The sequence below is a fragment of the Schistocerca piceifrons genome, chromosome 1, assembly GCF_021461385.2.
Source record: "Schistocerca piceifrons isolate TAMUIC-IGC-003096 chromosome 1, iqSchPice1.1, whole genome shotgun sequence".
Lineage (NCBI taxonomy): Eukaryota > Metazoa > Arthropoda > Insecta > Orthoptera > Acrididae > Schistocerca > Schistocerca piceifrons.
Genome location: NC_060138.1, coordinates 1,170,055,890 through 1,170,082,584, shown reverse-complemented (window position 1 = coordinate 1,170,082,584; position 26,695 = coordinate 1,170,055,890). Strand labels below are relative to the sequence as shown.

Here is a 26,695-nt window from a genome sequence, read left to right as displayed (position 1 = left end):
ATTGTAATTCTGTCAGAGACAGCAAAGGACTTGGAAGAGCATTTGAACGGAATGGACAGTGTCTTGAAAGGAGGGTATAAGATGAACATCAACAAAAGCAAAACGAGGATAATGGAATGTAGTCGAATTAAGTCGGGTGATGCTGAGGGTATTAGATTAGGAAATGAGACACTTAAAGTAATAAAGGAGTTTTGCTATTTGGAGAGCAAAATAACTGATGATGGCCGAAGTAGAGAGGATATAAAATGTAGACTGGCATGGCAAGGAAAGCATTTCTGAAGAAGAGAAATTTGTTAACATCGAGTATAGATTTAAGTGTCAGGAAGTCGTTTCTGGAACTATTTGTATGGAGTGTAACCATGTATGGAAGTGAAACGTGGACGATAAATAGTTTAGACAAGAAGAGAGTAGAAGCTTTCGAAATGCGATGCTCAAGATTAGATGGGCAGATCACATAGCTAATGAGGAGATATTGAATAGAATTGGGGAGAAGAGAATGTTTGGGCACAACTTGACTAGAAGAAGGGATCGGCTGGTAGGGCATATTCTGAGGCATCAAGGGATCACCAATTTAGTATTGGAGGGCAGCGTGGGGGGTAAAAATCGTAGAGGGAGACCAAGAGTTGAATACACTAAGCAGATTCAGAAGGATGTAGGTTGCAGTAGGTACTGGGAGATGAAGAAGCTTGCACAGGGTAGAGTAGCATGGAGAGCTGCATCAAACCAGTCTCTGGACTGAAGACCACAACAACAACATTTTAAAAGTAAAATTAATTGCTCATTTGCTTAAAGTAAATTCGGTTCAGTCTTTCAATAATCAAAACTAAATTGCATGCCTTTCTCTAAATTTTGCACTACGTTGCACTGAAATTACTGAAAGTAATTTTTTTTACATAACGAAGCTTAAGTTAAGCCTGTCATTATTTAACCAGTAGCTCCATTTAATTTTACTTTCAAAATTTAGTATTTCAGAATAAGTAACTGCAAACTCAGTGCTTTCTGTTTCATTTATTTTCTCGTGGACTGTTGTGCTGTGTAAAAGCGTGACTACCTTCTGTTGCCACGCCAGTGATTATTTGCTTAAAATTCTTTGCCATTCCCTTTCTCAAGATTCTGGAGTTTCATTGCCCTAGCGGGATGGCGACGGTTTAATTATCCCTTCTTTTTAGCTAATCAATGCTTTCTTTGTGTTATCAGTGATTTTAGTAGTAAATATTACCCGTGGTACCCTTCCCCCTCGCCCCCCCCCCACCCCCACCCCCAGTGCGGTTCGAGAGCGACTGCACTATATTCCACCCATTTCAAAATTATCATCAGTATTTAGCTGATATTTAAAATAGCTTCTCCCTTCAGAAGAGCCTGTTGTTCACTTTCCCCAACCAATCAACGTTATTTTCCTTCGGTAATGATAGCTTCACTTACTGAAAAATTTCATAAGGCATATGCGATCATGTTTAGTTATGGTGCAACCGTAGGCTACTGTACACATTTTCCAATGAAGGCATTGACCGTCTTGTCTCAATGGGATAAATGTATTAACAGTTGTGACAATTACTTTTGAAATAATAAACACTCTACCTAGTTGTCTGCATACGCCTCATTTTCATTTGACTGCCCCTCGTAGTAGTTATTTTAAAAGAAAGGATAACCCATTTCCACATTCACTAGATTTCGTTTATTTTTTAGTGCCTTATTAGGATCCCAAGGAAAGGCAACTAATGGCAAAGGGTGCGGGGGTGAATGGCAAATGTGATATCCTCTGGTAGTCCCGACAATACATACGATGTGACAACGTGCTGCCTCGCAAGCAGCTGTTATCGTGTGTGGCTGGGGCAATGGAGGATGCCAAGCGATTTGGAAAAGGTACGATTATTGTTGCTTTCAAGTAGGGTCGTATGAAAGATGCACATAACTATGGACCTATATCGCTGACGTTAATATATAGTAGGAACATGGAACATGCTTTAAGCTTGCATATTATGAATTTGCTGAATTCGCTCATGAGACCTAGGAAGGCAGAAGACAGCACTAACGAAGTTGCTGTTTGACTTTCGGAAAGCGTTTGTTATCGCTCTGCATTGACGCCTAGCGAGCAAAACACTAACTTTCGGTCCTTCCTTAGTAGGAAGGTAATCATTACAGCTTCAAAGGCAGCAGGTGCTGAAAGGTGCTAATATTACCGAACTATCACTTCAATAAGTGTGTGTGTGTGTGTGTGTGTGAAATCTTATGGGACTTAACTGCTAAGGTCATCAGTCCCTAAGCTTACACACTACTTAACGTAAATTATCCTAAAGACAAACACACACACCCATGCCCGAGGGAGGACTCGAACCTCCGCCGGGACCAGCCGCACAGCCCACGACTGCAGCGCCTAAGACCGCTCGGATAATCCCGCGCGGCTCACTTTAATAAGGCTTGGTTGTAATATACTAATACGAAATATATACAGAAGAACAGAAAGACTGGTAGAACGCAGGCTAGAGGAAAATCAGATTGTGTTCTGGAGAGATGTAGAAAAGCGCGACGCGGTACTAACTCTACAATGTATCACAGGCTGTAAACAGCAAATATAACAGTCTGTTTTTAGGATATGCTTCTATACTAGCCCACGCACTGTCTGTTAGGTCATAGTGCCATGTATACACATGGAATGCGTCGTATAACTATAAGATAAGTTAATAATTTCATTACAGAACAAATTACAGTACTCGTACCATTTTAGTTATTATGATGTTTAGTATGATCCGTTATCACCTACTATATGCTACAAAGTTCGTACAATAATTTCTTAATCACATGAAGTACGACCTATGCAATAAAGTGCTGGCTGATACGGTGGATACACCAAATGACAACAAATAAAAGAATATAATTAAATAAAAGAAGGTACAGGACAAACACAAGGAGATGACCTCACATCTATTCTGAGCAATTGTATCCTGGATGAGTTAATACAAAAATGGCAGAAAGATAAGGGCCGTCACAATTTCACTTGCGGAAATAGTTCAGGCTATCTAAGGACTAGGCTTAAATTACGATACCTCACTTCTGAAAATGATCAAGTATTTATCGCATGCAGCTGGACATTGCAAACAAGCAAAGAAGTTTCATTTCAGCGCACACTCCGCTGCAGAGTGAAAACCTCATTCTGGAGGCAAAGAAAAGTCGTGCGGAAGGCAATGGATAGTGATATCAAAGGAATACAGAAGTTCAAATACCTAAGTGACACTGTAAATCCTAACATGAATGTGAAGGCAACAGTTAAAGGAGGGAGCTATAAAGGAGGTAGCATCCAGATCACGACAACACATTTAAAAAAAATACCAATACCTATTTTAACGCGACTAAGTCAGACACCACAGCGCCACAGTTAAAGCTTAATGATTATACTCCACCAAGATAACTGCCGGAAAGGGGCTTTCAGAAATAAAGAAATTACAAAGGAAATTTCTGAGAAAAATTCTGACAATGGAAAAAGTAACAGCAGATGAGTTTAGCTTTCGCTTGGGATCAAACAAGGAATTATTTGGAAAGTTTGAAAAGAAATCAGCCACAATGAAAAAAGAATGCCGGCTCTCTATGTACACATCAAAAGAATGAAACCAGATAGGACTGACAAATAAGGTACTGAATTACAAGGAAAACCGAAAACACAAATCTCTCTGCTGGCGAAGTATAACATGATCAAGAGAAGTGAGGGATCAGTAAAGAAACAGACACGGAACAGAGAGGGGTTGAGAGCAGTTAAAGGAAGAGCTAGAAAGAAGACAGTATTGAGATAACGGCAGAAATATAACTTGATGAGAAGTGTGGGATCAGCAAAGAAACATATAGGAAACAGAGAGTGCAAGGAGAGCGAGAATGAAGGAATACTGGCGCAGGTAGGGGGAAGGAAGATTAGGATGTAATGTCCCCTAGACGTCGAGTTCATTAGAGGCGATGACAAGCACTGATCGCGTAAGGATGGAGAAGGAAGTTTCAAAGAAACCATCCCGGCATTTGTCGTTTCTAGTTTAGGGAAATCGCAGAAAACCTAAATTTGTGTGGCCGGGCAGGGAGTTGAACTAATGTTCTCCCGAAAACGAGACCAGTGCCCTATCAGTGCCACTTTTCTAGATCTGGAGAAAGAGGAAATGACTTAAGAAGTGAAAGAAATTGTACAATCATGGTCCAGAGGTGGTTAAAACGATCACATACATAAAGGAAAATCAAATCATAGCTTTATAGTTAAAGGTTACTGGCTCTGAGGAGATGTCGAAAGTTGCTGCGCACCGTTTAGCCATTAGAGCTAAACACATCGTTTTCGGTTTTTAAACAAAAGAAAAAAGAAATCTGTATTCGACAGTAAGTTGCTGATTACTTACCTGCCAAGAAACATGTTGACTAGAGCGGCAGAACGTAGTCAAAACAACGATATTCCGCGTTCCTGCGGTACACCTGCAAAGAAAAGAAAGAGAACGTCTTAATATTCGATACATTTATTTAATTATATTTTATTAGTCAGTAAAATCTTGACATCAGTTTGGCATCCGGTGATTCACTATCATAATCAAGACCAATAATGTTACGTCCACTCCAAGATAAAGGCTCCTCTAGCTTATGCTTATACTGCGGCCATCAGAAATATCCATCTATCCTGAGATTACCATTTACATTTTCAACCACCAGATTTTACAAGCATAAATGATAAAATAGCTCCAGTTCTTCTACACGAATTGAAGTTTTATGGGACTGATGGTATAGCATATCAATGGATAATGTCATATACGACCAAAGGAATGGAGAAAGTTGTACTTACTAACTAAACTAATGTAGTGTGGGGACGTAATTCTGACTGGGGAGCAATCACCTATGGGGTTCCCCAATGCTTAGTCTTAGGTCCACTATTGTTTCTCATAAATGTAGACGATCTTCAGTCCAATACACAACAGGCAGAATTAGTTCTTTTTAAATATAAAACTAGTATTGAATGAAAGCAAGCATTGACACAGAAGCAAAGGAAATAGTAAACGACGTTCTTAAAGCATCATTGACTTGTCTCCTGCGAGTGGTCTCGCCCTGAATTTTAAAAATACGTAACGTATTCAGTTCTGTACTTTCACGGGTACTAAAGCAGTGAAAAGAATAACATATGGTAAGGAAATAATAAATAGAATGGAAACTTCAAAATTCTTAGGCGTCCATATCGATGAGAATTGAAACTGGAAAAAGCACATTTTTGAACTCCTAAAACAACTTATTTCAGCCACATTTACACTTAGAATAATTGGAGGGATACAAATCAGTAAACTTCCGTATCTTGCATATTTTCATTCAATAATGTCAAGTGGAATAGTGTTCGTGGGCAATTCATCTTTGAGAAAGGAAGGCTTCGTTCCTCAAAAACGTGTTGTGAGAATAATATGTGGTGCTCACCCACGATCATCTGTTTAAGGACTAGAGTATTCTGACTACTGCTTCACAGTATATTTATTTCCTCATGAAGCATGTCGCAAACAGTCCATTGCAGTTCAAAAGGAACAATGATATACACAATTACGATACCAGAAGCAAAAATGGCATTCATTACTCCATATGAAGGTTGTCTTTAGCACAAAAGGGGTGCAGAATTCTGCAAGAAAAATTATTGAGCACTTTGATATAAAATGTCTGACAAACAGCAAGGTAAAATTTGAAAACGAACTGAGAAAGGTTCTCCTTGACAACACCTTCTGTTCCGTAGAAGAATTTCTATTATTGTAACGTGTAGAAGGTGGTAGGTAGCAGCTAATAACTCACATCTGTATATCTTTAAAAAATTAGTAATGTTGATCATGTAACTATATGTACAAACTAATTTGCGTTGTGCAAGTTAAATGACTGGTTCCACATCATTACGATTTATCATGCAAAATGATCCATGAAAAATGAAACTAACTAAATAACTCCATTCCGTTCGTTTTACAATTTCCTGCCACTTCCTTCCAATGCGGTGTATTTTAGGTTATTCCTTATCTAGGAAAGAACTGATTTGGTCTATTTAGCACTCTTAATAACTTCTAACAAGCATTTCTTCATCGCTCAATGAGCAACTCTCAGTTTGCATCTACATCCATAATCTGAAAATAAATACGAATTCCGTGGTTGAGGGCTATTGCTACTATACTGCATACCAGGATTTTCTACTTAAACATTCGCGTAAGGAAAGCGCGAAGAATGACTGTTTCAATTCCTCTGTGCGGGCTGTTATTAACATTGTCTTCGCGGGAATAGTTTATCCCAGAGTAATGACTCCGCTTAATATAATTGTATTTACACTGAAGTGGCAAAAGTCATGGGACACCTACTAATATCGTATTGGGCTTACTTTTGCCAGGCACAGTGCAGCAACTCAACGTGACATGGACTCCACAAGTCATTGGAAGTCACCTGCAGAAATAGTGAGCCATCCGGCCGTTGTGACCGAGCGGTTCAAGGCGTTTCAGTCCAGAACCACGCGGCTGCTACGGTCGCAAGTTCGAAGAAATTGATGAAATATATGATGAGATAAAACAAATTATTCAGGTAGTGAAGGGAGACGAAAATTTAATAGTCATGGGTGACTGGAATTCGATAGTAGGAAAAGGGAGAGAAGGAAACATAGTAGGTGAATATGGATTGGGGATAAGAAATGAAAGAGGAAGCTGCCTGGTAGAATTTTGCACAGAGCATAACTTAACCATAGCTAACACTTGGTTCAAGAATCATAAAAGAAGGTTGTATACATGGAAGAATCCCGGAGATACTAGAAGGTATCAGATAGAATATATAATGGCAAGACAGAGATTTAGGAACCAGGTTTTAAATTGTAAGACATTTCCAGGGGCAGATGTGGACTCTGACCACAATCTATTGGTTATGAACTGTAGATTAAAACTGAAGAAACTGTAAAAAGGTGGGAGTTTAAGGAGATGGGACCTGGATAAAATGACTACACCAGAGGTTGTAGTGACTTTCAGGGAGAGCATAAGGAAACAATTGACAGGAATGGGGGAAAGAAATACAGTAGAAGAAGAATGGGTAGCTTTGAGGGATGAAGTAGTGAAGGCAGCAGTGGATCAAGAAGGTAAAAAGACGATTGCTATTACAAATCCTTGGGTAACAGAAGAAATATTGAATGTAATTGATGAAAGGAGAAAATATAAAAATGCAGTAAATGAAGCAGGCAAAAAGGAATACAAACGTCTCAAAAGTGAGATCGACAGGAAGTGAAAAATGGCTAAGCAGGGATGGCTAGAGGACAAATGTAAGGATGTAGAGGCTTATCTCACTAGGGGAAAGATAGATACTGCCTACAGGATGTAGATCAAGATGAAGTGGGAGATATGATACTGCGTGAAGAGTTTGACAGAGCACTGAAAGACCTTAGTCGACATAAGGCCCCGAGAGTAGACAACATTCCATTAGAACTACTGACAGCCTTGGGAGAGCCAGTCTGGACAAAACTCTACCATCTGGTGAGCAAGATGTATGAGACAGGCGAAATACCTCAGACTTCAAGAAGAATATAATAATTCCAATCCCAAAAAAGCAGGTGTTGACAGATGTGAAAATTACCGAAGTATCAGTTTAATAAGTCACAGCTGCTAAAATACTAACGCGAAATCTTTACAGACGAATGGAAAAACTGGTAGAAGCTGACCTCGGGGCAGATCAGTTGGTATTCCGTAGCAATGTTGGAACACGTGAGGCAATACTGACCCTACGACGTATCTCAGAAAATAGATTAAAGAAAGGCAAACATACGTTTCTAGCTTTTGTAGACTTAGAGAAAGTTTTTGGCAATGTTGACTGGAACACTCTCTTTCAAATTCTGAAGATGGCAGGGGTAAAACACAAGGAGCGAAAGGCTAATTACAATTTGCACAGAAACCACATGGCAGTTACAAGAGTTGAGGGGCATGAAAGGGAAGCAGTGGTTGGGAAGGGAGTGAGACAGGGTTGTAGCCTCTCCCCGATGTTAGTCTATCTGTATATTGAGCAAGCAGTAAAGGAAACAAAAGAAAAATTCGGAGTAGGTATTAAAATCCATGGAGAAGAAATAAAAACCTTGAGGTTCGCCGATGACATTGTAATTCTGTCAGAGACAACTAAGGACTTGGAAGAGCAGTTGAACGGAATTGACAGTGTCTTGAAAGGAGGATATAAGATGAACATCAGCAAAAGCAAAACGAGGATAATAGAATGTAGTCGAATTAAGTCGGGTGATGCTGAGGGTATTAGATTAGGAAATAAGACACTTAAAGTAGTAAAGGAGTTTTACTATTTGGGGAGCAAAATAACTGATGATGGTCGAAGTAGAGAGGATATAAAATGTAGACTGGCAATGGCAAGGAAAGTGTTTCAGAAGAAGAGAAATTTGTTTACATCGAATATAGATTTAAGTGTCAGGAAGTCGTTTCTGAAATATTTGTATGGAGTGTAACCATGTATGGAATTGAAACGTGGACGATAAATAGTTTAGACAAGAAGAGAATAGAAGTTTTTGAAATGTGGTGCTACAGAAGAATACTGAAGATTAGATGGGTAGGTCACATAACTAATGAGGAGGTATTGAATAGAATTGGAGAGAAGAGAAGCTTGTGGCACAACTTGACAAGAAGAAGGGATCGGTTGGTAGGACATGTTCTGAGGCATCAAGGGATCACCAGTATAGTATTGGAGGGCAGCGTGGAGGGTAAAAATCGTAGAGGGAGACCAATGGATGAATACACTAAACAGATTCAGAAGGATGTAGGATGCAGTAGGTACTGGGAGATGAAGAAGCTTGCACAGGATAGAGTAGAGTGGAGAGCTGCATCAAACAAGGCTCAGGACTGAAGACCACAACAACAAGAATCGCAGACCAGAGAGCAGTAGTAGTAGTAGCAGTAGCAGCTCGCAGTCGGACGGTTGGGTCAGGTCGCTCATAGAGAGCAGTTGTCGAGTTCGGACAATGCAGTCCAGTAGTGGTGTTTTGTAGCTCGAGAAGAGCAGTAGCGTTATGGAATTACCAACGAAGGTAGTGGGGAACTATGGCGGTGCCTGAGCGATGTAGTATAAGGTAAAAGCAAAATATTATTGTTCTTTATTGCCGCACGCATATGTTAATTGCTACAACTGATTTTTGTACTATTGTTATAACAAAATCCCATGTAATTGTTTTCAAAAATCATTCAATAATATCTTTTCTTATAAAGACAACTATTGACAGTCATTCATCTGAATTGAAAGTTTTTACTAATTTCTCCTATCCATAGTCATGCCGATTATCGTAAAGAAAGTCAGTTGCTTTTCATACATAACAGAATCTAGTGGCTGCACTGGGCTGTGCCAGAAAAGTTTCTTATAGGAGCAGATATATACGCGTTATCCGGTGACGTCATTGTGGTAAGAATTTTCAGTTTATTCAGAATGATTTTTCAGGGCCATGACGCAGCACTGCTGACGTCGAGATTTACCAGTTTAGATTCACAGTCAGTTAATTATTGAAAAGTTACATTACGAGTTTTCTTTTGAAAGGTTATATAAGAGTCACATTTTTATTGGGAGGTTAGTCAAATTTTTGTTGGGAGGTTACGGAATTTATTTACTGGGAGGTTACAGTAGTTTGTTAGATAATAGAAAGAAATCTCATGTCGGGAAACCATTTTCATTTATCATGAACAATCTCTAATATAACCGTGATACGTCACCCATGTAATTAGGCTACTATGAATGTAAGCTTTGAGAATGATACCAGGTCTTTCGTATACTTTTAATTGTAATCAGCATAATAGCTACCACTGTACTTGTTTACTTTCAAGCAAATTTATTGTGCTTTTCCATTGTAACATAAAGAAGCACAAAGCTTAAGTTTATTCACTCCGTCCCCGCCTGATGCAAGCATCTAACGAATTTATAGTCTTCCTCATGTGGTTCAGCAGTTGTGCTATGGATCTCTTGGGTTTCAGAAGCAACTATAGATATTAGTACAAAGGCAGAGAAGGTAGCAGACGAAAAAACTTTCTGTACTGCTAACGCAGAAGCGGAGAGAACGTGAACTTTCTTTGTCCGTTCGCTAAAAGACCGACAACCAGTGGTACACTAGCGAACATTAGCGAATGCAAACCAAACACGACCGAATGCAGTTCGATCGCGTTCGCTTACCGTTCACACCATAGAGAATTCTTTGTTCGCTATTGTGTAAACCAGTCTTCGCTTGTGCGTCTCCCTATTACCAATCAGACATAAAGTACATAACTTTAGGTACGGAAATGTTACCCGATTAATCTTACGAGAGTGAAAAAGCGTACCGCAACATGTTTCCTGTTGTAAATGGCATTAGAGAGGCGCGCGGAACGAGATGGGAGCTCAGATAACTCGCGGAGGAAGTTCGCATCACGCCGCTCGACAACACAAAGGAAGCTTTGTCCTCCGACGGAGTCACGATCTGTGAAAATACGGAGAATCTCAGTGGGGGCTCTCGCTGGCTTAGTCTCTGCTACAGAAGGTGAGTATTCTAGCCTGGGACAAGCCGAGTGATCTAGATTCTAGATTATGCGGTGTCTCTGTTTGTCGCACTGAAATCTCACCAGACTGGTTATTTAAGGAACGGTGTTAACTCTGTTAACAGTCTCAAGCTTTGTGTCAGGTACACTAGAAAATTAACGAAAACCGATCCCACCATTCTGATATTACGTTAAGCAGGTGTACGTGGTATCACTTAAGACATTGTCTCATTTATAAACTAATCTTGTGAAGCTTAAACTCAATATATCGAAGAGCTCATGCTAGTAGATACACTGATCGTCAGTTGTTGACCCACCAGCAGTATATTATCTTACACTTCTGCAGAAGTTTGTGTCAAAGTGAAGAGAACAAATTCGTCGTGCCTTCTTCGTACAGGTTCTACCTTAATTAGTTAACTATGAAAGATTACCTTATTCCACTTTCTTTATTTTGTTTGAAAAGAGAGGTAGAGATTGTGGTACAAGAGGAACCCTCCCCGACAATACTGCTTCACGTGTTCCCACATTTCTTCGAAACTCACACTGATCTTCCACTAGATCAGGTTCAACAAGTTGGGTGTCACTTTTGTCATACGTCTGTACGCGAGACTTCCACACTCCTAAACATCCCTAGATCCACTGTTTCTGATGTGATAATGAAGAGGAAACGTGAAGGGACACGTACAGTACAAAAGCGTACAGGCCAACCTCCACTGTTCACTGACAGAGACGGCCGACAGTTGAAGAGGGTCCTAATGTACACATTCCATTCTTTTGTATATAATGCATGTTATTATTTTGGAACCATGAATTACCAGTGGAAAATGCTGCTATCTGAACAGAAAAAAGGCGAATATGCACCTGTTTATTAAAAGTCTCTGGCTGAAAAGTGGGGTACCAGCCGCCTCATTCTACTTTCCCCACCACCTTTGAAAATTTTCCCAAAAATTTGGTGGGCGAAAATATTGCTGCTCTTTTTGACATCCAATTCATCTCTCACACCCACAGGTTCACACGCACCAGTCCATCGCTATAAGTCGCTCATACCGGTCCACTCCCACTTACCAGTTCTCTCTCATTGTCAAATCTCTACGTGTCTCTCTAACTGTCACTGTCTCCTGTGTCACGATCTCCTTCGTTCTGTCCTACTAATACTGTTTCCTCTTGCTCTCCCATACTGCTGCTATCTCATCCATTCCTTCCCACTGCTCCTGTCTCTTCTCTCTGTCACTATCTCTCTCTTTCTCGATGTCGTTGTCATAGACAGTCTCTCATATTCGCTGGCTCTCGCTCGCTGCACTCTCTCCTTCACTTTATTCCACTCCGACTGGCGCTGTCTCCTTCACTCTTTTCCTAGCACTGTTCTGCTACTTTTAACGACACTATGTGATCAAAAGTAACGGGACACCGGCCTGAAAATGACTTACGAGTTCGTGGCGCCCTCCATCGGTAATGTTGGAATTCAGTACGGTGTTGGCCCACCCTTAGTCTTGATGACAGCTTGGGGAACGGCAGCCCGTTCTTCACGGAGTGCTGCACTCATAAGAAGTAGCGACATCGGTCGGTGAGGCCTGGTACGAAGTCGACATTCCAAAACATCCCAGAGGTGTTCTATAGGATTTAGGTAGGAACTCTGTGCAGGCCAGTCCATTACAGGGATGCTATTGTCGTGTAATCACTCCGCCACAGCCCGTGCGTTATGAACAGGTGCTCGATCGTGTTGAAAGATGCAATCACCATCCCCTAATCGCTCTTCAACTGTGGGAAGCAAGAAGGTGCTTAAAACATCTTATGTTGGCATGTGCTGTGATAGTGCCACACAAAACACCCAAGGGGTGTGAGCCCCCTCCATGAATATCACGACCACACCATAACACCACCGCCTCCGAATTTTACGTTGGCAATACACACGCTGGCAGATGACTTTCACCGGGCATTCGCCATATCCACACGTTGCCATCGGATCGCCACATTATCGTCATTCGTCACTCCACACAACGTTTTTCCACTGTTCAGTCGTCCAATGTTTACGCTCCTTACACCAAGCGAGGCATCGTTTGGCACTTATTGCATGATGTGTGGCTTATGAGCAGCGGCTCGACCGTGAAATCCAACTTTTCTCACCTCCTACCTAACTGTCATAGTACTAGTACTTGCAGTGGATCTGATGCAGTTTGGAATTCCTGTGTGATGGTCTGGATAGATGTCTGCCTATTATACACACATCAAAAAATGTTTTGCATCACCCCAGTTTCCAGAAATCCTGAAGATAGACGTTGACTGTGGATATTGTATCATAGACACAGTCGCTTTCACTGTTCACTAAATCCGCCCAAGATATAAATAACCATGCATGAGCAGCGCCAATTAGACAGAGGGGGTCCGACAGCCGATCAGTTCCAGTCATTCCACCAGGAAGGAGGTACACGGCTCGTCTTGCCTGTAGTTCAACCATGCCTAGACGGTCAATACCACGGTTCGATCGCGTCCGCAATGTTACCTTTGTGCCAGGAAGGGCTCTCAAGAAGGGAAGTGTCCAGGCGTCTCAGAGTGAACCAAAGAGATGTTGTTCGGACATGGAGGAAATACAGAGGGATAGGAACTGTGCGATGACATGCCTCGCTCAGGCCGCCCAAGGACTACTACTGAGGTGGATGACCACTACCTACGGATTATGGCTCAGAGGAACCCTGACAGCAATGCCACCATGTTGAATAAAGCTTTTCGTGCAGCCACAGGACGTCGTGTTACGACTCAAACTGTGCGCAATAGGCTGCATGATGCGCCACTTCACTCCCGACGTCCATGGCGAGGTCCATCTTTGCAACCACGACATAATGCAGCGCGGTACAAACGGGCTCAAGAAAATGCCGAATGGACCGCTCAGGATTGGAATCACGTTCTCTTCACCGATGAGTTTCGCATATGCCCAACCAGACAATCGTCGGAGACGTGTTTGGGGGCAACCCGGTCAGGCTGAACGCCTTAGAAACACTGTCTAGCGAGCGCAGCAAGGTGGAGGTTCCCTGCTGTTTTGGGGTGGCATTATGTGGGGCCGAAGTACGCCGCTGGTGGTCATGGAAGGCGCCGTAACGGCTGTACGATACGTGAATGCCATCCTCCGACCGATAGTGCAACCACATCGGCAACATATTGGCGGCTCATTCGTCTTCGTGAACGACAGTTCGCGCTCCCATCGTGCACATCTTGTGGATGGCTTCCTGCAGGATAACGACACTGCTCGTCTAGAATGGTCAGCATGTTCTCCAGACATGAACCCTATCGAACATGCCTGGGAAATATTGAAAAGGGCTGTTTATGGACGACGTGACCCACCAAGCAATCTGAGGGATCTACGCCGGATCGCCGTTGAGGATTGGGACAATGTGGACCAAAAGTGCCTTGATGAACTTGTGGATAGTATGCAACGACGAATACAGGCATGCATCAATGCAAGGGGACGTGCTACTGGGTATTAGAGGTACAGGTGTGTACAGCAGTCTCGACCACTACCTCTGAAGGTCTCGCTGTATGTTGGTACAACATGCAGAGTGTGGTTTTCATGACCAATAAAAAGGGCGGAAATGATGTTTATGTTGATCTCTATTCCAATTTTCTGTACAGTTTCCAGAACTCTCGAAACGGTGGTGATGCAAAACTTTTTTCATGTGTACATTAGGACCCTCTTCAACTGTCGGCCGTCTCTGTCAGTGAACAGTGGAGGTTGGCCTGTACGCTTTTGTACTGTACGTGTCCCTTCACGTTTCCTCTTCATTATCACATCAGAAACAGTGGATCTAGGGATGTTTAGGAGTGTGGAAGTCTCGCGTACAGACGTATGACAAAAGTGACACCCAATCACATGACCACGTTCGAAGTCCTGATTTCCGCGGTGCGCCACGTTCTGCTCTCCCACAATGTCTAATGACTACTGAGGTCGCTGATATGGAGTACCTGGCAGTAGGTGGCAGCACAATGCACCTAATATGAAAAACTTATGTTTTTGAGGGTGTCCGCATACTTTTGACCACATATTATATGTTCCACTGCTGCTGTGTCCCTCTGTTTCTCTCACACTCTCATAGTCTCCTTCCCTCTTTCTATATCACAATCACTGTCTACAGTCGTCCAGTGCTTATTATTTTCTGTCTCTTTTCACTGCCATTGTCTCATTCACTCTCCGCATAAAAAAGCGCGAATATGTTCGCATGCTAAAATTTGTGGGAAAATTTTTGAAGGTGCTGAGGAAGGCAGAAGGAGACAGCTGTTACCCAACTTTTCAGTCAGACTTTTAATAAACATAAGCGTATTGGCCTTTTTTATGCTAAGATAGGAGCATTTTTCCGCTGTTTCCCTTCTCTTTCCTGCTACTACAGGGTATGTCACTCATAAGAGAACAACTTTATAGGTCAGTAAAATTTTAGTAGTATAATTATATGAAACTGAAGTAACGGAAAAGTCATTTTACCTCAGACTGGGTTTTACGTGCACAAATATTTCGCATGTGCTTCAGTACTACAACATGGGGTTCCCACAACCCTTCCGATGACAACGGGGACACTTTTACAGCACATTTCTGCGTGCTACGTCACTTTATAAACTCCCTTTCGCCTCACATAGGATTTTATGTGCGTATTTTACGTATAGAAGTAGAGTAATTTGAACTCCTGTATCTCGGAAACGGATAAAGGTATTAAGAAAATTTTCAAGGTTGTTTGACATCTGGACCTTAGCAATACATTCTAAAAATTACAACAATTTGCTGCGTATAGCCGTCTGACTCTGAAGCGCCAAAGAAATTGGTGTATGCATGCGTATTCTATTTTTCCAGCTTCTTCAAGTTCTTGAAATTTGTCTTACAACAGCGTATAACGAGAGGACTTTGGAGACAGCGAAGCAGAGATACACAGAAAAGGTCGTTTTGCCTGAAGAGTGCTACTTACCAGCACCGTGCCATAAATTTTCACATTTATTTACAGAATAGAAATTCTGAATATATTCACACTACTCTGATCCTGTACCCTTCTTTGCAGTGCACTATACGCAAATACGGTATACTGTCTTTACAGCCACCTCGAAGTAACGCGATCCAGGCACCGTTAGTGGAATGAAGAAATTGTTCTTTATCGTTGCTGACAGTGTGACCCGTTATGGGCTACAACGATATAATCGATTCCATTACCGTGGCGACACTAGAATAAATAAGCAAACAAATATGCATTAAGGATCTATATAAATCGTGGCCGTATATTTCCAAACTGTCCAAACAACGCGGAAGAATAAGTAAATTACCAGTTACTCAAAAGGAAAGAAAAAATAATGTTCGAATGCCCTTTATGCTTTTATTTACAAAGATATTGACCCGAAACCTGCTAAGCTACAAAATAACAATGTCACAAAATTCAGCTGTCTGGTTAGAAACTGTAGCCAGGGTAGCCTCTAGCATTACGATAAAGTTTATGGCCTGTCACATTCACATTTCATCTTATCATTTTCGAGACGATATATTGCCACTAAGCTCAGATATTATCACCATTCTGTCTTGGGACACAGCATCTCCGAGGTAGCGATGAAGTGGGGATTTTCCCGTACAACCATTTCACGAGTGTACCGATAATATCAGGAATCCGGTAAATCATCAAACCTCCGACATCTCTGCGGCCGGAAAAAGATCCTGCAAGAACGGGACCCACGACGACTGAAGAGAATCATTCAACTTCACAGAAGCGTAACCCTTCCACAAATTGCTGCAGATATCAGAGCTGGGCAATCAACAATAGTCAGCGTGCGAACCATTCAACGAAACATCATCGATATGGGCTTTCAGAGCCGAAGCCCCATTTGTGTACCCTTGATGACTGCGCGACACAATGCTTTACGCCTTTCCTGGGCCCGTCAACACCAACATTGGACTGTTGATGACTGGAAACATGTTGTCTGGTCGGACGAGTCTCGTTTCAAATTATATCGAGTGGATGGACGTGTACGGTTATGGAGATAACGTCGTGAATCCATGGACCCTGCATATCAGCAGGGGACTGTTCAAGCTGGTGGAGGCTCTGTAATGGTGTGGAGCATTGCAGTTGGAGTGGTATGGGATCCCTCATACGTCTAGATACGACTGTGACAGATGACACGTATGTAAGCATGCTGTCCTGATCACCTGCATCCATTCATGTCCATTGTGCATTCCGACGGACTTGGGCAAATCCAGCAGGACAATGCGACATCTCACGCGTCCAGAATTGCTAGAGTGGCTCCAGGAACACTCTTCCGAAGGTAAACACTTCCGCTGGGCACCAAACTTCCCAGATATGAACTTGAACATTATTGAGCATATCTGGAATGCCTTTCAACGTGCTGTTCAGTAGAGATTTCCACCCCCACGTACTCTTACGGATTTCTGGACAGCCTTGCAAGAGTCATGGTGTCAGTTCCTTCCAGCACTACTTCAGACATTAGTCGAGTCCACGCCACGTCGTGTTGCGGCACTTCTGTGTGCTCGCGAGGGCCCTATTCGATGTTAGACAGGTGTGCCAGTTTCTTTGGTTTTAGAGTAGACTCTACTGCCCGGTTTTGGTAGCCAAAAAACATGTTTTTCAGGTTTTTTCAGGAACCGCCGGTGAACTAAATGATGCCTCCAAAGATCCCTTAAGGTGCACCATACATCACATCTAATGCAAAAAGAACCAACCGATTCGCTCCATTTGCTTAAGCTATAGAAAGTGTGTAATATTCAAACTTTAACACTTTACTGTCGGATAGTTACAGTAAGACTATCCTTCTGTTGGGTATACAAACGGTAAGCGACCAAAGGGTTGTTCAAGCAATTGACTCTACCTTTCTGTCACCAATAGAACCTGAGATATAAGCCCCTGAAGTATCTCGTTTTTATACGCGGCGTTTTGGAACATATTAGATAGCTGCAAGGTTCGCAGTAATTCTCAGGGAGTGTTTTGTATTCGAGATATCTTGTTTCAACTTATATCATTAAGTGGGCTGTCTAATTCCTCACGTCATGTCACGTCCTTCATCTGATTTTCATCCACTTCACACTCTCTTTCCACAATGTTGTGTTCAAGTTTCTGTGGTATATACATTGATCAGCCAGAATATTATAACTACCGGCCTACTGTCGGTATAAACCAGTCCAGGCGACAGCAGTGTCACCTGGTGGAGGAATGACTGGTGGTCAAACAAATGCATGATGCATACAGTAACAGTGAGCGTGCTGTCCGTATGTAGAATGTGGAAGGCGCGCGATCTATCTGAGTTTAACATGGGGGCAGACTGAAATGGCCTGGAGACTCGGCATGAGCATTTCGGAAAATGCACGACTTGTCGGGCGTCTGAGGAGTGCTCTGGTGCGTGTCTTCAACACTTGGCGAAGCCAAGGTGAAACCACATCCAAAGGTTGTTGGGTTGGGCGGCCACCCCTCGTTACAGATGTTGGACGTCGTAGGCTGGGCAGACTGGTAAAACGGGACAGGCGGCGAAATGTGGAGGAACTAACATCAGACTTCTATGCTGGAAAGACTCCAGGTGTGTCTCAACACACAGTGCACCGAACACTACTAACGATGGACCTTCCCAGCTGACGGTCATTGCATGTACTAAAATTATCACCACGACATCGGCAACTACGACTGAAATGGGCAAGTGACCATTGGCACTGGGCGTTGGCGCTTGGGCAGAGTGTAGCATGGTCTGATGACTCCCGGCACCTTCACCATACGGATGGGAGGGCGTGAATCCGTCGTCTTCCAGGGTAACAGCTCCTTGATACTTGTACTGCGGGACGGAGACAAGCTGGCGGCGGCTCCATTGTGCCCTGGGGAAAATTCACATGGGCATCCATGGATCCTGAGGACCTTGTGCCACGCACAATGGCGGCCAAGGAGTATCGTACACTGGTTGCAGACCACGTACGCTCCTTTATGACAATCATGTCATTTTTCAGGAAGATAATGCTCCATATCACAAGGCCAGGAGTGTGATGGAGTGGTTCAAATGGTTCAAATGGCTCTGAGCTCTATGGGACTTAACATCTGTGGTCATCAGTCCCCTAGAACTTAGAACTACTTAAACCTAAGTAACCTAAGGACATCACACACATCCATGCCCGAGGCAGGATTCGAACCTGCGACCGTAGCGGTCACGCGGTTCCAGACTGAAGCGTCTAGAACCGCACGGCCACACCGGCCGGCTGTGTGGTGGAGTGGTTTGAGGGGCGAGGGGGAGGGGGGGGGGGGGGGGTCCACTGGGAGCCGAACCGCACAATAACCCTGGTTTCGGTGTAGGACGGCAGTGGGGTGAGTGGACTGCTGTAGCCTATTGTGGGGTTGTGAACCACTGAGGGCTACGGCGGGGACGAAGCCCCTTCGTCGTTTCTAGGTCCCCAGTTCAATACATATGAAAAAAACGTAAATTAGTTACAAACTACGGGACGCACACACTTTATTCGAGATGTAAACGTCACTACAGATATTAGGACATGTTCGATATGCCGATGTGGCGCAAGTGAATAGCGAAATTCTACATGACCCGCTGAAGTATCAGAACATCGATGCTGTCGATGGCGTTTCAGCTGTTCGCAATAATGGAATAGCAAGGCCATTTTGGTTGGTGTTACTTGGGCAGATCAGTCAACCAGCCAGACTGTAGCCTCTGCAACTACTGAAAACGCCGCTACCCCTCTTCAAGAAACGCACGCTTGTTTAGCATTTCAACAGATACTCTCCGTTGCGGTTGCACCTATGGTACGGATATCTGTATCACTGATGCACGCAAGCCGCCCCACGAACGGCACGGTTCATAGTTCATGGGGAAGGGGGAGGTGCAGTCGTCATAGGCACACAAATACGTTTCTCCAGGGAAGATATTATTAGAGCAAAAGAAACACCAAACTTGGTTCAGCAAAGTACTATTGAAGAACGCCGCCTGTGCTTCGAATGAGTGACTGGTAGACGTAGACATCGGACCGCAGGTGTTCAGTACTTTAAAATCGGAAACACAACGGAATTTGCAGCCCTACAACACAGCTTACAGTAAACAGACAACATACAACAGAAGCGAATGTTGCGAGCTGTAGGTTTGTTTGATAAACATCTTCGTAGCGTCGACTGTACACTGCTCGTACAGATAACGAGGCCAAAGGGTAACACCTGCGTCAACATGTAGTGTAAGTTACCAGGTTGTATCAAATGATGCAATGCTTCTATGAAGCGCACAGTAGCAACACAAGGATGTATGAAGTCGTGACTATGATGACATCTGCCGGGCTTTGGATGTAGGCAGTAACGCAACGGAATGCTAGGAAAGAAGCGATGGAATGCGAAGATGGATGACGATGATGTGTGGTTTGTGGGGCGCTCAACTGCGCCGTCATCAGCGCCCGTACAAAGTCCCAATTTTTACATAATCCAATTTTTACGCAGTCCAGTCTTGCCATTGTCACGAATGATGATGATGATGATGATGATGATGAAATGATGAGGACAACCCAAACACCCAATCCCCGGGCACGAAGATGGAAAGTCATCAGTTTAAACTGAAGTCCACGTCACGTTTCAGAAGTAGCTCAAAAACATCTGTTAGAAAGATCTTAAAACTACACCTCTTCTCTAAATTCTCATATTGGAGCCACTTAATGGCTGCTTCATGAAGTTCTTCGTCGGAGTCAAAACGAAGGTATTCCAACGATTAACTTTTTATGCCTGGGATTCACAGTCATGTAGAACTTTATAAAACACATCATATTTACGCCAGTGACTGTAACACTCTTTATTTCACTATTGCAATTTCGGCCTTAAGACATTATCAAGCGTAGATTTTTGTGGCTTTAAGCCATGTCAACTTAAAATGAGCTGACACATTTATACGTCGTTGTCATTACTATTAAATACACTCCTGGAATAGGAAAAAAGAACACATGGACACCGGTGTGTTAGACCCACCATACTTGCTCCGGACACTGCGAGAGGGCTGTACAAGCAATGATCACACGCACGGCACAGCGGACACACCAGGAACCGCGGTGTTGGCCGTCGAATGGCGCTAGCTGCGCAGCATTTGTGCACCGCCGCCGTCAGTGTCAGCCAGTTTGCCGTGGCATACGGAGCTCCATCGCAGTCTTTAACACTGGTAGCATGCCGCGACAGCGTGGACGTGAACCGTATGTGCAGTTGACGGACTTTGAGCGAGGGCGTATAGTGGGCATGCGGGAGGCCGGGTGGACGTACCGCCGAATTGCTCAACACGTGGGGCGTGAGGTCTCCACAGTACATCGATGTTGTCGCCAGTGGTCGGCGGAAGGTGCACGTGTCCGTCGACCTGGGACCGGACCGCAGCGACGCACGGATGCACGCCAAGACCGTAGGATCCTACGCAGTGCCGTAGGGGACCGCACCGCCACTTCCCAGCAAATTAGGGACACTGTTGCTCGTGGGGTATCGGCGAGGACCATTCGCAACCGTCTCCATGAAGCTGGGCTACGGTCCCGCACACCGTTAGGCCGTCTTCCGCTCACGCCCCAACATCGTGCAGCCCGCCTCCAGTGGTGTCGCGACAGGCGTGAATGGAGGGACGAATGGAGACGTGTCGTCTTCAGCGATGAGAGTCGCTTCTGCCTTGGTGCCAATGATGGTCGTATGCGTGTTTAGCGCCGTGCAGGTGAGCGCCACAATCAGGACTGCATACGACCGAGGCACACAGGGCCAACACCCGGCATCATGGTGTGGGGAGCGATCTCCTACACTGGCCGTACACCACTGGTGATCGTCGAGGGGACACTGAGTAGTGCACGGTACATCCAAACCGTCATCGAACCCATCGTTCTACCATTCCTAGACCGGCAAGGGAACTTGCTGTTCCAGCAGGACAATGCACGTCCGCATGTATCCCGTGCCACCCAACGTGCTCTAGAAGGTGTAAGTCAAATACCCTGGCCAGCAAGATCTCCGGATCTGTCCCCCATTGAGCATGTTTGGGACTGTATGAAGCGTCGTCTCACGCGGTCTGCACGTCCAGCACGAACGCTGGTCCAACTGAGGCGCCAGGTGGGAATGGCATGGCAAGCCGTTCCACAGGACTACATCCAGCATCTCTACGATCGTCTCCATGGGAGAATAGCAGCCTGTACTAGTGCCGACATTGTGCATGCTCTGTTGCCTGTGTCTATGTGCCTGTGGTTCTGTCAGTGTGATCATGTGATGTATCTGACCCCAGGAATGTGTCAATAAAGTTTCCCCTTCCTGGGACAATGAATTCACGGTGTTCTTATTTCAATTTCCAGGAGTGTACATTCGTGGCGCTGTTACACATTGCGAGCACACATATCCATATGTCATAGGACAACATAGTCTGTAGAAACTCATGTTCAAAAAATGGTTCATATGGCTCTGAGCACTATGGGACTTAACATCTGAGGTCATCAGTCCCCTAGAACTTAGAACTACTTAAACCTAACTAACCTATGGACATCACAATCCAAACCCCAGGCACGATTCGAACCTGCGACCGTAGCAGTCGCGCGGTTGCAGACTGAAATGCCTAGTACCGCTCGGCCATAGCGGCCGGCAAAAACTCATGTTCGTTAGCCCATCACTATTCACTTACGCATAGTGATGGGAACTAGATTGTTGTTTAGTTTTAAACGTGTAGTACGAAGTCATGTGTGGACGCATATACTGATATTTTAGTGATATTCTGAGGCCAAAGAATACTTTCTGCTTGTTTATAGAGTAGAAAACATGTACAATTATTTGAACAATTTGCCATTTTCATGTTAAACACTCGCATTCGGTAGGACGACGGTTCAATCCCGCGTCCGGCCATCCTGATTTAGGTTTTCCGTGATTTCCCTAAATCAATCCAGGCAAATGCCGGGATGGTTCCTCTGAAAGGGCACGGCCGACTTCCTTCCCCATCCTTCCCTAATCCGATGAGACCGATGACCACGCTGTCTGGTCTCCTTCCCCCAACCAACCAACCAACCATGTTAAACACTACCATGTTCCGCCCTTCCTTCGGAAGGAAAGTGAGCACAGGGTTTTGTGTTTCCACCAGATATATATCTACAGCTACATCTATGGCTACATACATGTATATTCTGCAAACCACTATGAAAGCATGGCAAAGAGTACTTAGCACCGCTCCACATATTAAGATTACTTCCTTATCAGTTTCGTATGGAGTGTGATTAAAATGATTTTTCAGATGCCTCTGTGTGCGCTGTAATTAATCTAATCCTGTTTTATTATCCCTGCGGGAGAGATACGTAGAGGTTTAAGTATATTCCTTGATTCTTCACTTAGTACTGGTTCTGGAAACTTAGTAGGTGTGTGCTGAGCAAAGTTGCGAGGAATGGAAAAGACCCCCCATACTTCGACAGCCATTTTAAAAACCTGCTACGAACGCAAAGAGAGCTTAACTGCAAATTTAACCGTAGTCAAAATCTCACGGACATACAAAAATTAAACGACGCGAAAAGTAGAGTAAGGAGAGCCACGAGTGAAGCGTCCGCCGAATTCCGAAGTAAAATTCTGTCTACGGGATTGATAAACAATCCTAAGAAGTTTTGGCCTTACGTTAAATCAGTAAAAACATCGAAACCATCTGTCCAGTCACCCACGTGACCTTAATGGCATTGGAACGGATGACGACACAGAAAAGGCTGGAACACTGAACGTCTATTTTCAATACTGTTTCACAGACCCAGATCGCACTTAACTGCTTCCTTTAAATCTCTGCACGAACGACAAAATGGCCGATATCGAAATAAACAAATCAGAAAGAGCTTAATAGAGGAAAGGCCACCGGACCTGACGGGATACCAGTACGATTCTACACAGCACCTGCCAAAGAACTTGCCCCTCTTCTAGTGGCAGTATACCGTAGGTCTTTGTAAGAGTGAAGAGTTCCTGATGATTCGAAAAATTCCCGTTTTCATGAAGAGTCGTCGAACAGTCGCACAAAACTATAGGCCTATATCTCTGATCTCGGTCTTTGTATAATTTTGAGACATCTACATCTACATCTACATTTATACTCCGCAAGCCACCCAACGGTGTGTGGCGGAGGGCACTTTACGTGCCACTGTCATTACCTCCCTTTCCTGTTCCAGTCGCGTATGGTTCGCGGGAAGAACGACTGTCTGAAAGCCTCCGTGCGCGCTCGAATCTCTCTAATTTTAAATTCGTAATCTCCTCGGGAGGTATAAGTTGGGGGCAGCAATATATTCGATACGTCATCCAGAAACGCACCCTCTCGAAACCTGGCGAGCAAGCTACACCGCGATGCAGAGCGCCTCTCTTGCAGAGTCTGCCACTTGAGTTTGCTAAAAATCTCCATAACGCTATAACGCTTACCAAATAACCCTGTGACGAAACGCGCCGCTCTTCTTTGGATCTTCTCTATCTCCTCTGTCAATCCGACCTGGTACGGATCCCACACTGATGAGCAATACTCAAGTATAGGTCGAACGAGTGTTTTGTAAGCCACCTCCTTTGTTGATGGACTACATTTTCTAAGCACTCTCCCAATGAATCTCAACCTGGTACCCGCCTTACCAACAATTAATTTTATATGATCATTCCACTTCAAATCGTTCCGCACGCATACTCCCAGATATTTTACAGAAGTAACTGCTACCAGTGTTTGTTCCGCTATCATATAATCATACAATAAAGGATCCTTCTTTCTATGTATTCGCAATACATTACATTTGTCTATGTTAAGGGTCAGTTGCCACTCCCTGCACCAAGTGCCTATCCGCTGCAGATCTTCCTGCATTTCGCTACAATTTTCTAATGCTGCAACTTCTCTGTATACTACAGCATCATCCGCGAAAATCCGCATGGAACTTCCGACACTATCTACTAGGTCATTTATACATATTGTGAAAAGCAATGGTCTCATAACGCTCCCCTGTGGCACGCCAGAGGTTACTTTAACGTCTGTAGACGTCTCTCCATTGATAACAACATGCTGTGTTCTGTTTGCTAAAAACTCTTCAATCCAGCCACACAGCTGGTCTGATATTCCGTAGGTTCTTACTTTGTTTATCAGGCGACAGTGCGGAACTGTATCGAACGCCTTCCGAAAGTCAAGAAAAATAGCATCTACCTGGGAACCTGTATCTAATATTTTCTGGGTCTCATGAACAAATAAAGCGAGTTGGGTCTCAGACGATCGCTGTTTCCGGAATCCATGTTGATTCCTACATAGTAGATTCTGGGTTTCCAAAAACGACGTGGTACTCGAGCAAAAAACATGTTCTAAAATTCTACAACAGATCGACGTCAGAGATATAGGTCTATAGTTTTGCGCATCTGCTCGACGATCCTTCTTGAAGACTGTTTCATGTTCGCGTATTACATTTCTGGAGATCGAAAATACCCTCTGCAGGAACCAACATGGGTTCCGAAAACAACGGTTGTGTGAAACCTAGCTCGCGCTGCTCGTCCACGTGACCCAAAAGCAACAGATACAGATACCGTGTGCCTTGACTCCCGGCAGGCAATGTTACAGTTCAGCAATGCCACTAAATGAACAAAATACGGGCGTACGGAATATCAGACCAGCTGTGTAAGTGGACTGAAGAATTTGTTGCAAGTCTAACACAGCCTGTCATTCTGAATGGAGAGTTATCATCACGCGTAAAAGTAACTTTGGACGTGCTCCAGGGGAGCGTTATACGGACATTACTTTTCACAATATACATAAAAGGTCTATTAGATAACTTCGAAAGCTCGACGAGGCTTTTCGCAGATGATGCTGTTTTGTGCAGAGAAGTCACGGCCCGAGAAAATTGTAGCGACATGCAAAAAGACCTCAAGAGAATCGACTCTTGGTGCAGGGAGTGGAAATTGACCCTCGACATAAACAGATGTAACGTATTGCAAATACACATACACCGAAAGACCATTTATTGTATGATTACACAATTGCAGAACAGTCACTGGAAGCAGCTACTTCCATGAAATATCAAGGAGTATGCGTACGGATCCATTTGATATACGCTTAATCGCGAGTAAGGCAGATGCCAGAATGAGTTTCATTGGAAGAATTCTCAGGTAATGAAGTCCATCAACAAAAGAAATAGCTTTACAAAACACTTGTTCGACCAGTATGGTATCCGTGCCAGAAAGAACTGATAGAGCAAATAGAGAAGATCCAAAGAAGAGCAATGCATTTCGTTACAGTCCATTTGGTAAGTACGAAAGAATAACAGAGATTATCACCCAACTACAATTGCAGAGGCTGCAAGAGAGGCGTTCTGTATCGCAGTGTGGTTTATTGTTCAAGTTGCGAGAGCGTAATTTTCTTGAAGAGTCGAGGAATATTTAGTTCCCTCCTATGTATGTCTCGTGGAAAGAGCGTGAATATGAAATTGGAGAGATTCCAACTCACAGGGAGGCTTACCGGCATTCGCTCTTTTCGCCAACTATTTGACCGTGGAACAGGAAAGGGCAGAAGAGATAGCGATACACAAAGTACCGTCGGTCTTACATCACGAGGTGGCGTGTGGAGTGTAGATGTCGGTGTAAATAGGTTTTGCGGGATGAATCATGTATCTCAACAACCTTCCACCAATTCAACATTGCCATAAACCGTCTCCCGGAGTCAAACGAAGCTGTGACCGACCCTTTTGCCCTTCGCTGAGTACGTTCAGAATCCCCTGTATGTTCGATATTCTGAGAGAAATGGGGGTAACCTTTAGGGAGAGGAGGGTAACATACAATATGTACAAGAGCCAAGAGGGAATAAAAAGGGTGGACGACCAAGAACGAAGTGCTCGGATTAAAAAGGGTGGAGACAGGGATGCAGTCTTTCGCCCCTCCTGTTCAATCTGAACATCGAGGGAGTAATGATGGAAATAAAAGAAAGGTTCAGGAGTGTAATTAAAATATAAGGTGAAAGGATATCAATGACACGATTCGCTGATGACATTGCTATCTTGAGTGAAGGTGAAGACGAATTACATGATTTGCTGAATGAAACCGACAATCTAATGAGTACAGAATATGGATTGAGAGTAAATCGAAGAAAGACGAAAGTAATGAGAAGTAGCAGAAATGAGAACAGCGAGAAACTTAACTTCAAGACTGATGATCACCAAGTAGGTGAAGATAAGGAATTCTATTACCTAGGCAGCAAAATAAACAATGACGGATGGAGCAAGTAGGATATCAAAAGTAGACAAG

General features: G+C 43.7%; 1 protein-coding gene across 2 annotated transcripts in view; it reads right to left on the bottom strand.

Moving 5' to 3' along the window:
- Window positions 1-26,695, bottom strand: part of LOC124801961 (scoloptoxin SSD14-like) — a 477,660-nt gene that overhangs the window by 155,719 nt on the left and 295,246 nt on the right. For both annotated transcript variants that reach the window (XM_047263112.1, XM_047263111.1), the window contains one exon: window positions 4,368-4,440. In XM_047263112.1, the coding sequence (XP_047119068.1) occupies window positions 4,368-4,381 (14 nt within the window). In that variant the 5' untranslated portion in view covers window positions 4,382-4,440. The remainder of the gene's footprint in view (window positions 1-4,367; window positions 4,441-26,695) is intronic.